The sequence below is a fragment of the Nesoenas mayeri genome (genome assembly GCF_963082525.1).
Source record: "Nesoenas mayeri genome assembly, chromosome: 11".
Lineage (NCBI taxonomy): Eukaryota > Metazoa > Chordata > Aves > Columbiformes > Columbidae > Nesoenas > Nesoenas mayeri.
The window spans coordinates 7,475,025-7,490,806 of record NC_137563.1 but is presented as its reverse complement, the minus strand read 5'-3'; the positions used below and the strand labels follow the sequence as shown (position 1 = coordinate 7,490,806).

At 40.6% G+C, this 15,782-nt stretch overlaps 1 protein-coding gene across 1 annotated transcript in view; it reads right to left on the bottom strand.

Moving 5' to 3' along the window:
• The window catches only part of MCTP2 (multiple C2 and transmembrane domain containing 2), a gene marked incomplete at its 3' end in the record, with an annotated part of 101,383 nt that overhangs the window by 61,100 nt on the left and 24,501 nt on the right, over positions 1–15,782 (bottom strand). Inside the window, 3 exon segments of the mRNA XM_080351119.1 lie at positions 375–561; positions 6,877–7,007; positions 8,804–8,968. Of these exon segments, the coding sequence (XP_080207245.1) occupies positions 375–561; positions 6,877–7,007; positions 8,804–8,968 (483 nt within the window).

Below are 15,782 nucleotides of genomic sequence, written 5' to 3'. Positions count from 1 at the left end.
CCATCATAGGGTTTCATCTTCCAACAGTTCCAAGTCCAGAACATGTCCTTCTCGAAGGAAGAAAGAAACCTAAGTATATTAGGATTTCTCCATGATATTCAGTGTGTCTCATTCCCCATGATAATATCTTGACACAATTCAAGTTTGCAAAGAAAAATATTAGTTTAAAACTCATCAAATACAAGCAGCCAAATTGCCTGGGTCTATCTGCCCTGTCAACCTCCTTGTCATTCTAAACATAATAACTATGCCATGTAATAGTTTTCTCTCATAGGAGATATGTTATTATGACTGGATGCTTTTTTTTCCTGCAATTTTGACTACTTTCAAAACTAAAGGAATAAAAAAGGAAGAAAAAAAAAATGCAAACTCACATAGCGCTGTGCAATCTGTTGCCGTTCACTGGGGTCTCCCAAAGGGCAGACGCACAGATCAGAGATGGACACTCCTGTACACGGGGCAACAGCAACCAACATTAACAGAGACCCTGGATGTTTTTCCAGAGGCAGCTCTAAGCAATTGGTCTGCTTCATCGGCAGGGCAGTAATGTCAACTTGGCACCTAGAATGACATTGCCAAGGATTAATATGAAAAAAAAGCTGGAAAAGGAAAAAATAAAGCAACATTTATATTGATTTCAGTAGCAAGCAGGCACCAAAACTTCTTGCTTGTTCAAGATGGAAAGAATGCAAAAAAAACACATTTCAAAATCAAACATGGGAAACCAATTAGCCAGTTTCTATTGCACTTACTGTCAAGTTTTGCTTTCTGGTTCACCTACTAGTAAGCAGAGGTAAAAGGTTTGGGCTGCAAGTATAGTAGGAAAAATTTAACTCTGGCCTGCCTCACTTCCCCTCTAAAATCCCCCAGTGCTTTCTGATGGATTTGAAACACAATTTTATTTCACCTGGGGGAAAAGAAAAGGGGCAAATGCAAAATTTAAAGCATTAGCCTAAAATAGATTAGTTTCTTTAAAGTCACATACTCCATTTTATGCTACATTATACTGTATGCCCCAGTCTCCTTTACAAGCCTTACTAGAGCTGCATTTTCAGCGTACTGTTATATTTCCCAAAGGGAGGGATTATCTTAAAAGTCTCCCCCCACGCTTGGTACATAAGATGTATCATTAACCTGATACTTCCTCCAAAAGATAAGGAAAAAAGAGAAATATTCATAAAGAGGCAATAATAAAAGACGAATATGGGCTAAAATAGAGAGAGATCACTAGACAGCCGGTTAGATGCGAAAGGAGAGGTTAAATGCAACCAAAAGCCTAATCACTTGGCTCGGCTAAATGCCTTCTACTTAGAAGTCCAGTAAATGGAGTGGAACTTTTTTGAACCTCTGTGGGTCTTGGCTTTCAAGAACAGGCCAAACAAAAGTTACAGATTAAAAAAATAGGAAAAAACAAAAATAAGGAAAGGGAAGCTTTGTTGCCACAGTGCGAGGGGAGACACATTCCTCAAAGGGACGGCGAGCGGATGATGGAGAGTGAGGGCTTTCGCTCCGCTTAATGCCTGCTGACAAGTTTTTATTTAAACTAAACTTGCTAAGGTGTTGTCTTAATAGGCTAAAATTCCACAGGGTTCCCCCAGGTGGGTTTCTTCTGGATAAATGGTGCATGTAGTGTTCCTGATTGATCCCATTCCAGTAGTAGAGCTGGAGCGGTTTATACCCATCTGCTATAAATTGCATGCTTTCCGCTTCTTAACAGCCTATTTTCTGTGAATGCTAAGAGGAGTGAAAAAAAATAATCCCAAAACATTTCAGGCTAAAAACCCAAGAAGCTGTGTTATGAACTAAAAGCCATTGCTCTGATGAGTTTGTAAGTCATCCAGTAGCTCCATGTATTAAAACACAGCCCTTTTTGTGAGCATCTTCTGACCAAAATCAATGGGGATGACTTTGCTTTAAGTGTGCTCTTCACTATTCACCACACTGAACATACAACAGGTTGCAAGTTTACTCTTATTAACTACTTTCAAGTGCTTTGAAAGAGAAAAAAAAATAAACCAGGAAGAGTACAAACACTGTTCGGCACGTAGGCTGCCTCTCAACACAATTTCCGAGTGTGAGAGGTTGCATTTAAAGCTCATTGCTATGCCCAGACTCTTCAAAAAGATATGACAAGAGAAGATACAGCAGAAAAGAAAACAAAACACACACACACACAAAAAAGGCAAGCATTTGAGAAAGAAAGACCTTATCACTTCCATGCTGGAGGTCAACATCACCTCGGCTGCATTAACACAGTTGCTTCTCAGCAGTTTTACTGATACTTGAGGTATCAGTGTAAAAGGGGGAATGTATCGTTATCTTGGGTTCTTGTCTTGGTTTGGGTTTGTTTTGTTACAGATGAAGAAACTGAAGAAGAAGGTAAAACTCAGGGTCACCCAGGCAGTCTGTGGTTCAACTGGCAATACAGGCCATGTCTCCCACATCAGCATTTCATACACCACCCACTCAACACTGTCCACAGCTACAAAGAGCTGCACTTGCTTTTCTTACATTAGGAACTTTTCCATGGAGTAAGAAAGAAGAGACAACGGTGCATCTCCCACCAACAGATAAGCTCAGAAATATCTTGTATCTCACAGGCAAAGTTATATATAATTCCAGCTTGTTTTCGTAAATCAGAATTGTTTTTTCTTATTAAAAGGATTTCATTAGCCAAAGGTCAAATAAAAGATCGAGTATAAGGGCACAGGGGTAGGAGGGATGCACATGTGGAAAGGAAAACAGCAGGAGGTAGAGTATAAGCATTTCTTCCTCAAATCATGTCTGATTTCCATGCAAACTAACTTTCTTAAAACATCTGTGTTCACTCAAGGTGATGGTATGTCTCTGTATTTTCTTTTGAGGAACTGAAAAGAAAAACCCACATTTGCACTTGCAAATGGCAAAAGGTTTAAGAAAAACAAAAAATTGTTTCATTTAGGTTATACAAAATAATTGATCAGAATGCAAAGCATGCAGCTTAGTAAAACAATTAGACATTCAATTTGCTGTCTAAATTCAGCAGTTTCCACATAAACTCTTCTACACTATTAAAATGAGTCTAATGATTTCCAAACTAGTTCCCAGTCCTCCTGAAACAGAAACTCTTATTTTCCTTCTTTCTCAGCTTTCTACCTGCAAGATCTTATTACGGATAATTATTTCACAGGGAAGTGGTAAGATACTATGGTGATGGGCAAAGTATAAAACTAAAACAGATAATCCACTTTTTGCTCAAAAGTTGCTGATCTGAATGCAAAGGGCAAAACTCTCAGATTATTTGTAATTTAGGTGATAGAAATGATTTCCCCAGTTAAATTCTCAGCATAGTAATCCTATTTCAGAACAGAATAGCTCTGCTTGTTGTCATCTTTTGCTACATCACATATTAAACTCAGGTATAAGCTTTCACACGTATGGCTATATACATGACCTGTCTTTAGGAGACACAGTTCTGTAAGTTGAGTGCATTGTGCACACGAATGTATAACTTTTTTTTTCTAAGTCACAATTAATTAAATACTTTCCTTCCTCCTCTTGATCAATATCGAGGTCTATACCTCTATATTAACCTCTAGTCCTGTAAAGAATTACACCACAGCTTTAGTTTTCATTTAAGACTCTTCTTTTGACTTACAGCCCTCATCTTCATTTGCCAAACTGTTTTGCCCCCCTTTTTCATTCACTTTGCAGGGAAATATTACTTGAGAACAGTACATCTGAGGTTAAATTATTTGCTTCACTTTATCAGGGAATCAAATGTTAAAATTTCACTAGCAGTTGCTGATATTAGCTTCTTCCCAGTAGCCATGGAGTTGGATTTTATTACCCAATCCAGAGTTCATCAAATTATAAGTATCCTTAAATATACAGAAATAAATATGGACAAATCTGCACACACATTGTGATTTTTTTCTCCTGCAATTCTTGAAAGCCCTTTGCAAAAGAGGTCAGAATCACGATCACAGTATACAGTACGATTCATCTATGATTAATACTTGAAAAGGAATTTCAATTGTCACAGGTGTCAGGGAGACAATTAATAAGGCCTTATTCTGACTTATTCTACCGCTAAATTTTGGTTATCTGATTCTTCTATAGCTTGGGGAAATTTAAATCAAAGGTTTGGATGCAGCTATAGTAGATTTTACTGCTCCACCCCAACAGCATTGCCTTTAAAATCAGGATTGTTTCTTGTTGCAAAGACACTGTTTCCTGGCGGCGTTCATCATAAAGATATTGGATGCACTCCAGTCTCATAGCTCACGGCTTAAGTCTAGCAATTTTTGTAAAACCTCTTTCTTGAGGTAAATGCGTGAAGAAAAAACCTCATACATTCTGCAGCATCTCTTTTTCAAAACATATCCCTTAATGCAGAAACACACTCTAACAACCTGGCATAAACAACTTGACTCTGCCTGGACAAACTCTGCACACATTAACACCTTTGTTTATTAATATACATTAACATCATCTCCTGTTTATAGCATGCCTCTTATCCCAAAGGACACAAAAGCATGGAATAGATTTTACTAACAGTTCTGTGCAGACTAAATAGAGGGATTATTTCATCCAGCATCAAAACACAGCCACCCCTCCGTGTCAGCCCCTGCCACCTGAACCACTCAATGCCGCCACATTCTAAGCAAGGACGAGAAACTGGATCCGGTTGAAAACCTAAGGAGAAGGCAGGTAAGCTGAATGGAATAATTTAGCGTGTGATGTGCACTGACAGTGAGGGCTCGTTTTGTGGTAGAATGGCGATGTGAAATCGCACTGAAAGTTTCTTCACTTATTCAGCAGCAGACAAAGGCCCCAGGTGTTAGTGTTAAGCACAGGAGGTCCAACACATTTCTTATTCCACAGGCACTTCAGGTCCTATTTGAAGAACAATATTTTACCTTGAAACCAAATTATGCCTGGGAGAAGAGCCATGTTCCAGGAGCTTAACGCATCCATCCTACACGAAATTCTGGGTCTAAAGGAATGAACAGAAGTCTTTATTCCACAAAAGTTCAGCAGTCTGGATTATCAGACATGACTCCACACTGTGCATCTCCTCAGCTTCATTTCAATATCGTGTGAGTGTGTGTATATATATATCTATATATGTATACATATATTTTTTTTAAGTTCTAACCAACACCGTTGAACCTACACAACCCTGAGGGAGCATAACAAATCCAAGTTGTACCCACAAATTGACCACAGTTTCATTAAGATCCAGTAAATTTTCCCTTTTCCTTAAAAACATGCAAATTACTTGAGGGCAGTTGGGTTGTATGTCTGTATGTAATGACCACATATAACTCTCAAACATTTTCTTTCTTATAGTGATGTTGTGAAATCCAGAAATCTCAAAACTCAACTTGGAAATCACAGAGGCAATAAGCATGGCATCTCATAAGGCTGTTTTGCCTACAGAATCCTTTTGGAGATCAGACTGCACTTGAACCTGCCATAAAATATTATTTATTGAGTGTCAAAATTTTCTACAGTGTACAAACAAGGCTTGATATTATACATTTGGCATTTACCTATTCTTGCAATTGCTCTTTATAATCTAGTATAATTTTTTCCTGTTTCGATGCTACAGTGAATTTGCTGTGCTTAAGGCAACAACTGTAATATTTTCTCTCCATATAGACAGCAAAAATAACTGTAAGGTAAATCTAACACAGACTTTCCCAGTACTGAAATCTTTAATAATAGAATAAGCCTTTTGCTGATGATTTTTTTTGGCCACATTGAACACCACCTGCCAGAAACCAGTAAGAAAGAAAAAAAAGAAGGGGAAAAAACCTAAGGCAGAATTGCTCCAGCATCAGGAAGACTGAACAAGCCACAAACACTGTTACATTTCCTAACTCTAAACAGAATATCAGAAGTAATAAAAGTAACTGTGAGAATGGAAGGAACAGATTCATCTTCAGCCACTTCTCCATGTGATGAGCAGTAGTATTCAGCCAGAAAGCATTTCCTGCTCTGCAAAACCACAAACATTTGTAGAGCCAAAGGGCATTGTTCTTTTCAGTGAATAGTTTTGAACTATTTGAATGCTTAAAGTAAGAGAATGTTCTTATGAGTTACTGTTATTTAGCCAGCAAGTTGTGAAATGCTTGTCAGGTGAGAATGGCAAACAGGATCCCCGCCCCTAAGAATTTAGAGGTTTGGGCACTGGTCCTGCAAGCAGATAATCACAGACAGACCCAAGAGCGACTCCAGTAAATTGAATGGTTCTTGGTGCTGCTGCATGTAGCCAACCAGGCAAAGCTTGGGGAGATGGGTGTAGATGAAAACACTGCAAGCTAAAAGAAAGGAGGAGACAACAGGCGGAAAGATTTCGTTACTACTAGGAAATCAAGACTGCACTAATACTGTACAAAATAATATGGAGTTAAGAATGGAGCGGAAAAAAGCAGGACATGAGAGTAGGAATCATTCTCTGTTCCCATTAAGAAATAAAAAAGTTCAGCTGCTAAACTACAAAAAGTCTCATCTAATGCACCATAAGATCATTACTTGAGAATGTGAACCAATAACAGAATAATGCAGTGGGACAACATCTGGTATCGGTCAGGAGATGGGTAGATCACCTGTCAGGACGCCCCTGAAAATGATGCTTTAAACAGCACAAGCTTGTGCAATAGTGTGGAGCATCAAACCCAGAGGCAATTGGGAAGAGATTGTCCAGGTAACAGGACCCACATGTAAACAAAGTCAGAAAAGCACATCTAAAAGAAAAAAGGGACAGAAAGGAGAGAAACATACAGTATTATACTGGTAATGAAGATAAACGGATGAATTTAAAAAAGTAATAAAAATCACATTATCTTTATCCCACCCTCCAAAAAAAAACAAACCCCACCAACTTACGTTCCCAAAAGCTCCTCATGCTTTTTGTTATCCTTTCTCCAGACCTCAATGTCCAACATATCCTTCCTGTCAGAGAAGTAGTGAAAATCAAACTGTTCCCTCCACTGAGGATTTGCACTCTTACACAGTGTCTAGAAAACATGCAGTTATAATATTTACTTTTCTTAAATGGTACTTATTTCCACAGTAAAGCACATATCAATTCTTCTACAAGAGTAAGGCCAGTTGTTAGGGCATCAAGTACTAAGGTCATTCTAACCAAAGCTCCCCAGCCTATAACATACAGACTCATCTTTGTTAAAAAACTATCTTTCCTTTCTCCCAGTAATAATAAATATGCAACTGTGACAAGAATGAATGACTGGAGAAATTCTGAAATGCAAGGAAGATCCATCATCTCCACTTTCAGTGGACTGTGGTCATAACTCAACATCACTCATACGCTAGAAGAAATCAAGAATAAACCTTTTAAGGACAATCACCTGAAAACAGGTCTTAATTAATTCAGGAATCCAAACAAGTACTCTTAATCCTTCCATGTTAAGATATAGGCAAAAAAAAAAAAATCCAGTTAATTTGATATCTGTAAGTTGTCCCTCTGAGCTCAGTGAGATTTTTCATATGTTCAGGTTACTCTGAGTATTCACCAGATTGGGACTTAAATCACTTGCAACTCCTAACACACTATACCTCCCACCAGCAATATCAGCATGGCCACTGAGAGCACAGGAGATAGGATCGACTGGACCATAACTGAGATTTCTCCCACCTTGTCTGCTTTTCTGGACCCTGAAACATCGTACTTCATAAGTTGAATAAACTCCAGGAAAGAACATGAAACACTGCCAATTTGTAGTCTTATTAGTGTGTAAAAGCAGCAGTCCCCAACTTTTGCTGGGCCCCGGGCAGAAATACTAAGCAATTAACTCACTGCAGGCAACATTGTACTTGACTCCTCATTTTAAACTTTTTCATTTTCTGTGACTGCAAACAGTGCAGTTTTGCAGATTCATGACACAGGCTATGGACCACTAAAGAGAAACATAAAAAGGGATCTTAACTGGAATAACATATATTTATTCTAAAATAACCATCCCATTTTTTATTTCTCAAAGCTGCTTTTCCAAATAAAAACATTATGTTGTGACGTTGGTTTGAGGTCCGACGTGGGGGACAAAGTGCAGGTTTCAGATGCGTCTACATCTGAACATTATGTTCTGTGAATTTGCTTTGTACATTTTGTACATGAGTGGGTTGGTTTGTTTCCTCCTCCTCCCTCCGCACTTCCAGTTCATGACACGTAGAGCTCTTGCCTTCCCAACAGAACATTATTTTAATTATAGCCACTCTCCTTATTAGACTTTGGAGATGAAAGATGGAGATGAAAAAATATCTTTGGGAATCCCATTCATTTGTTAGACTCCCATGAAACAGTTTTGGTTTTGTTTTAATTGGGGGAGGGAGGTGTTGTTTGGTTTGGGTTTTGGGGTTTGATTTGTTTGTTTTTTCTCCTGTTATAGGTAATACACTTTTTAAGCAAGGTACTTTAAAAAATAAAAAATATTCCCCTGCACTGAGAACCATTTCAGGTTTGCTTTTCCAGCATACCTAACATTGCAAACCTAACCTCTGTATTGGCAGAGAACAAAACACGTGTGATGCATGTAGCGTTATTTCATTTCAAACATACATCAGTATGTTAAATGCACAAAACCAGCTACACACAATACTCCTAACTTCCTATGTCTATACTGGCATGTAAAACACATCAGTAAAATGTTAATGTCCCTGATCCGGTCTCCTGGTTTTGATCTCACTTATATAAAAGAGTTTCAAGAATAGTTCCATGTGAGTTAGGAACACTGGTAAAAGAAACACCAGGTACCTTATTGGCTTCAGCAAACTTAAGGAAATTCTTAATACTTACCTTACTCTTGTATCTTTGATCTCCCAGTTTGAGGAGAATAAAAATCTCTGCCAAGCCCCCTGCAGGCATGTTCTTCCCTTCCAAGAGCGTGATGGTGACCAGCCCGTTCCACAACTGGTTCTTGCGCAAAACGTCAGAGAGTCGCATGCTCCGCATGAAACTAGACTGAAAAGCAAAGTCACCAAACATTTATACACCTAAACCCACATTTTTTTTGCTCAAACTGACTGTGCTATGAAAGCACCAAAAGTGAGAGAGGTACCACCAACTTGGAGTAAGCAGGGAGCAGAGGGCAGTAGGATGATCTGCTGCCCATACTTTGCCACAGCTGGCCTCATGAAGGGATGGTATTTATAATCAGAGCAAAATCAGCAGGGTTAGCTTAAACCACCAGAGAAGTCAAATTCAACTAACCTGGCTGAGCTTCAGCAAGAGCAGACCCTGAGCGTTGAAAGCAATCTATTACCTTAGCTCAGGGAAAGACACGGGAGAGCAACGGGGAGGAGAGGTGGAAGAAGGGAGAAACTAAAAGTAAACTCTTAAATGTGTCCAGCTACATCCATAAAACACAGGTCTGTCCTTTCTGGGGAGACAGCCCACAACCATAAAGCCTATGGCCAAGTGAAAGGCTGAGCAGCATTCTTCCACATCCTCAATCACTCAACTGCATGTTGTCTGCGTTAGCTCTTCGCCTGCTGCCTTTGCAGCTCCTGCTTCCAGAAACCAAGCTCACGAATCAAAAATACTGACGCTGGCTGAAAAAACACTGACACCACTGGCCACTTTATCTGGAGTTATGGTTACCTGGGAGCCACATTTGTTACCTTCGCAGCTTCATCCTACACAGCACGGCTGTGCTAAGAGTTTGCTAACTGGCAATATTTTATTGGACAGAGGATGATTAAATAGGCCTTTATTTGGGAGGGAGTGAGCTGGAAACATTAAAACTCAAGGCTATACTTTTCTTCTAGCAGTAAAAATCCTGCCATATTTTATTCTCGTGAAGCAACTTTTAACTCGCCACACTTTGGAGCTTCAATCATGTCATATACAGGTGGGAGCAAGACGGAGGAGAAGATTTCACAAGTCACTTTAAAACAGGACGTGTTAGCTTTAAAAGCAAGTAAAAAATGTTGTTGCTAAATAAAACGATTGCAAAAGCACCTGATGTCTGAAGATTACTTTTTATGGATCAATTACCCAGCAACAAAATTCTTAAATCATGGGTGGTGAACTCACAAAATTTTTTACTCGCTTTTTACTGGCTAAAATACCCCACTCTGAATCCCACAAGAATATTAATATACTTCTATTTAAACACCCCGTTTGGCTTTCCTGGCACACTGATTAAAAATTCCTACCTTTAAATAGAAAACGAGATTTTGATTCATAAATCCAGCTGCAATGTAATTTCTTTTTATTTCTTTTTTTTTTTTTTTTTTTAGTTTTTTTTTATTTTTTAAAGTTCATCTTTTAGGCCAAAAAGCTAAAGCATGACTGTTCCCATGGACATACTTCAAAGTCCCGGCAGATATATTCCTCCCTAAACACTGCAACTATTTCAAAATCCTTTTTATAAAAAAGGGAGTAATGTCCACAAGGGATCAAAGGCCATTCTACAGTCTGGCAATCGCCTTAGAAAAATGGCAGTGCTTCCATGAAATATGCCCTAAAATAATTTTGCAGCTTGGTATGTCCTAATTTCGAATTGGATGTTTATCTTGGAAAGGCTTCTATCTAACTTGTCCATAAAACAGCTCCACTTAGCTCTATGAGCCCTGTGAAAATGGAATCCAAAGCTGGCTATTAAAGGGGCCTGGAGATTGCTTCCATATGGCGTAACAGCATGGGAGTGGAGGGCTAAGGCCTACAGCAGGCTCTGCTTGGCTTGAGCTCCCCATCTATCCATGGACACGCGTTGCATTACACCATAACATCTGGATTATTGCTTGTAATGTCCCTGGGAAATATCCACTTCCCATCAAAGCCTTTATCTATCTCGGTTGTACTTTGAACATTTTAGTATTTAACATAGTCATGTTTGATGTGATGTACTCGCTGCTTTAGGACCAAGGATTTTTCCTCCCCCTTCACTCCTTCCTCAGAGGAGGAGGAGGAGGTATTTGATGTTAGTTCACAAAAAAAGAAAAAAGAAAAAACAAAACAAACGAAACAGACAAAGTTTATTATCTGTGTTACAATTTCTTTTAAAAACAAAACATTCAGTTCTCTGCAAAGCTTCCATGCTGAACACAAAAAACAGTTGTTATCACTCAGTTTTCAAATCAAATTTGGATTCTTTTCATTTTTTTTAACCAGACCAGTATTTTAGGGAGTCACTCAGTGTTGGGGGCCTTTTTACCCAAATTCTGTAGCATATATAACCCCCCCTTTCAGCCACTGACTTGGCAGTTCAAAGGATGTTGGGAGGTACCCAAACCATCCCAGATTCCACACGGTCCCAGGAAACATCAGTGCCTGCAGATAGGTATTACTAGAGTACATTGCAATGCATCAACTCTGACCTCCTAAAACAGGTGGCCCCTGGCAAACAGCCTCATGCACCCCCTTTCTGATGGCCGCACAGCTGCAAAAGTGCTCTGTGCTCATCTCAGAAAAGGGGTACGGTGATCTCCAGCCGCTACTTTCTGGACAAGACATAGCATCACTTTAAAGCATCACAATGGTTAGAGAAGCCAAGACGTTTTGATGAGTTCCTATCCGCCCCCCCCAGCCCAGGTCTGACACCACTGCAAGTCTCTTTCCAAACACAGCAGCACAGAACGTGGGAGGGCTTCTTGCCTTGCACCCCTGCAAGACAACCCACCTCCTTAGGAATGCTGTGGATTTCCTGGATGTGCCCAGGTCACTTGCACAGCATGTGCTCAGCAGGTCCGGCACGTCTCCTGTGCCTCCAATCATCTACTCACACACACCAAAGAACTGCTCTGTGCATGCTCTGTGGTCACCTCTGCAGCCTCCCCAGGTACTTGGCAGGTTGTTCCTCTGACCACCCTGATGGAAATCCCAGCCAAACAGGCAGCGTCTCAGATTCCATTCACAGTTTCTGGGAGGAAGCACGTCTGGGGACACCCAGATGGGTGGTAGACCCACAGACCCAGGCTGTCAATGAGTCAACTTTAGTGTTGCCTGGGGAATACTGCACTATGGAAAATGCCTCCCAGGTGATGAGAAAATGATATCGCATTATTTGTTTTAAAAGTCTTACCTGTTCCCTGGTACCCTGCACCTACTGATTTCAAACTGATTTACACAGAGTTAATTGATTAAACTTCACAGCTTCCCTTTGAGTTGGCAAAACTATTGCAGGGCAGAGAAGTGCAGTGATTAGTCCAACAAAGTTATTTAGAGGCAAAACAAGCCCTAAAAAAAAAAAGGCAACACAAAACCCAAAACCAAACACTTTGCCTTCACAATGAGACACCAGAAAAATCAAAGCCCTTCTCTACACTGGCTGGAAAAGTAGGACATGACTGCTCAGTCAGTGACAATTTTAAAGTGGTTTCATCTTTCCAGCTCTTCCCTTTCCCTGTTACCTCCCAGGCTACGGAGGCCTCCACACTTGAGTATTTCAGCTCCTCCTGCTGCTGAACCCGAGTTCTTTCCAGCTGTGCTCCCAGACTGGATGCCAGGTCCTTCAGGCCTCTCCTGCTAGATTTTCCTGTAAACTCTCTGCAGTCAGCCAGCTCACACTCTGGCTCCATCCCAGACCAAAGTAAAGGTGCCTTGCAGAGGTACAGAAAAGCTGGCTGAAGCTAGGATCAGGCTATAGGGCTGGAAATTAGGAAACATATGCTTTATGATGGAATTTGGCACGTGTCCCGAGCACAAGACATTGGACAAGTTTGCTTATTCCTTCCTGCATCTCTCTCCCCGTCACTTCTGAAAATCAATATAGTCTTAAGACCAGAATTTTGAGTGGTTGTCTCCAAACAGAGCTCCAATGATGGCGGGGCTCTGGGTGCAAATAGCCAGTGATACTATTAAGTTTACCTTTATCAGCAATTCACCATCGCAAAATGGTTAAAAAAACTGAACAAAAAGCATCCCTCAAACAAGCCAGACAAATAAAATAGTAAGCACCAGAATATCCAGAAACCTTTACTCTTTAAAAGCAGGCTAGATTTTTTTTAAAGTCTAAGAGCCCATGTTTACTGCAGATTTAGTGACTGTGCAACATCAGATAAGTGATGAGCAATGCTTTCTGAAGCAAAAGTATGGCCTGGTCATAGAGCAGGACCCTGCCACATGAGAAACAGAAGGCAGTTTTTCTCCCTACTGCTTAGAAAGGGTATTTCCCCAGAAAACATCCCACATCTCTGAACAGAAAAATTAAAAATCAGTGCTCACGACACCATTTTCAGATTTTGGCTTCAAAATGAATATAAAAGCTTCTTACACCAACTTTATTTTTTGTTTTTGTTATTTTCTGATTCTGGTTTAAAGAAGCAAGCTGGGCAAGAATGAGCAGGTGAGCGACATTCTGCCTTACGAGTGGCAAACACAGGAAACAAGCCAGAACACCAGAGCTTTGGAGGGGAAAGAACTGGCTCATTGACCCAGCTTCACAAAATCCTTTAGGAGCTTGAGTCTCCCTGATAACAGCATTTGTATATAATCTCCCTCTATAGGCACCCAGTGAATCCCCTCTGGTGCATCAGGGCCGCTTTCAAATCTGTCTCTTTTCCTGACACACACATACATGCCCCAAGTTCAAACTTGTTTTTGAAGCAATAAAGAGATGCAGAAAAATTGTACATTTAAATGACACGGCGAGGTGGCCAAGTGTGAAGAGAGCCCATCGCTCACATCTTTCATTTAAAAGGATGAGACAGGACAACAGAAAGCCTGCTGCAATCCCTGTGAAGAGGTCAGCATCGAAACTGGGCCACGTAATTCGCCATTTGAGAAAACAACAACACGCAAATAGGAAGACTCTTCGGACCTCTCCTCATTAGGCAGGGGAAACCATTTTGCAGAGGCAGTCTCCCCCTGGGAAAGAGGAGAGGGCAGTGAGAAAGGCAAGTGAACCGACACGAGATTGCCGCCACGATGCGTGACCCTGTGGCAAGCGAGTCCCTCTGCTCCACGAAACGCTCGGAGAGCACTGCTGCCCACGGGGTTTTGTGGGAGAAAGCCAAATACAATGAGGCAGGCAAAAATGAAACCTAACAGCCCACTCAGAAATTTGAAAAAAAAAAAAAAGGAGAGTGAGGGATTTTCCCCTGCGATGAGACACTGAGGAGCACTTGGGTCCAGTCAGCCTTTCAGCCAATTTATTCAATCAGCTTCGGCTATCAAGGTGGCAAGTGTGTCGCTTTTGCTTCAGGACTGAACTGCTGAGGGTCAATCCACCCCAAGCAAACCTGCTTATTTGCTTCGTAGATGTTCAACACTTAAAGGTTATTCGGCTGTACAAATGCTGGAAATAGCACATGGGGCACTCGGGGTGAGACTCAAGCCACCCGGGACAAACAAGGCTACTGAGCATCAGCATGTTGGGCTCCAGCAGAGACAGCTATCAACTCCCTCTGCACCCCAGAAAGCAAAACAGAAAAGAGAGGAGAGCTCACCAATATACAGATATAACTGCATGTATTAATGCTGCCTGATGGTATCTTCTTCCCTTTGCAATGCCACCCTCCACGAGGAAAAGAAGAAAGCTGTGCTCTTGGAAAGAGCTCCCAAAGAGGACAATGCTGTTATCAGCTCCCATTAAAAAATGAGGGATCTGGATGTGCTGCCCATGTCTTGGGAGTCCACCTCAAATGTTCAGTGGTTCCCTTCTAGCTGCAGCAAAAAATATATATATTGTGTAATCAACAGATAGCTAAATCATCCAGTTCAACAGCTCTCGCACCAAGATGATTTAAAAGACAATATTAAGTTGCTGAAATCCTTCCTGCATACCATCCATAACAACAGTGAAGCAACTGTAGCTAGACTGGAGATCTTGTACTGCTGCTGTTTTCCTTGTCGTCCGAAATGGAGCTTTTTCTTCAAAAAGCAAGGGAGATCAGAGAACACACATGAGGAGTGCACAGTATCCTCCAGCACCCACATCAGCCCCTCTGCCCATCCGACATGGGGTTGCATCAGGTATTAATGCCAGCAACAGGGGTGAATTTGGGAAGCCTGCAGGAACCCTGTGACTGATGTGCCAAGGCTCATTTAGGACAGCGTTGTGCCCAACCTGCACTTAGATAACATAAAATGGTCAAATTAGAGTATAATCAGATTTCTTTCATATAGGTCATAGAATTTTTTAAAAAGCTGTAAAAGTTATATTAATTTTATCCATATTTAAAATAAGTAATTCTGCCTCTATTTGTAGAAGAAAAGCTAAATATTACAATACAGGTCGGCTACAGTCCAGTGAAAAAAAAAAAAACAAAAACAAACCAGGAAAACCATGTCAAACAGAAAACTTTTATTTGCCTAAATCTATAGAGAAGAAATTTAGATGTGTCAGTTCAGCTGCTCAAATGGAAAGTATACAGCCTTTTTCTTCTGCAACAACCAAAGTCAGCTCAGTAGCCAAAAAAAAAGAGAAGAGTTTGTGTATCCGTTATAGAGCTCTCACCATTTCCCCTGCTCCCCTTATTCCTGGATCTTTATCTCGTCCAGCAACATCGTTTTCTACCCCATCATACTCTCTGGCTATTCTTCCATAACCTCTTGTGCCTCCCCTAGACACCTATATTCCCCATGCACTCAATTTTTCTTTCTAGCCTTTATGTTCTGCCACAAACTGCTAGTACAGCTTCCACAGACCAGAGTTTCCTAACTAAAGATGGTTATTGATGTACAGTACTAGTGTTTTAGTGCAGTAGCAGAATCAATAAACTAGGAAATACTGCTTTGTCAGATTTTTCCAGCGCATGCTGGGAAATATTTTTACTGCCTTTGGATGGTCACAGAGCTTTTCTTTAGAGATCGCACTGGAGCATGAACTGTG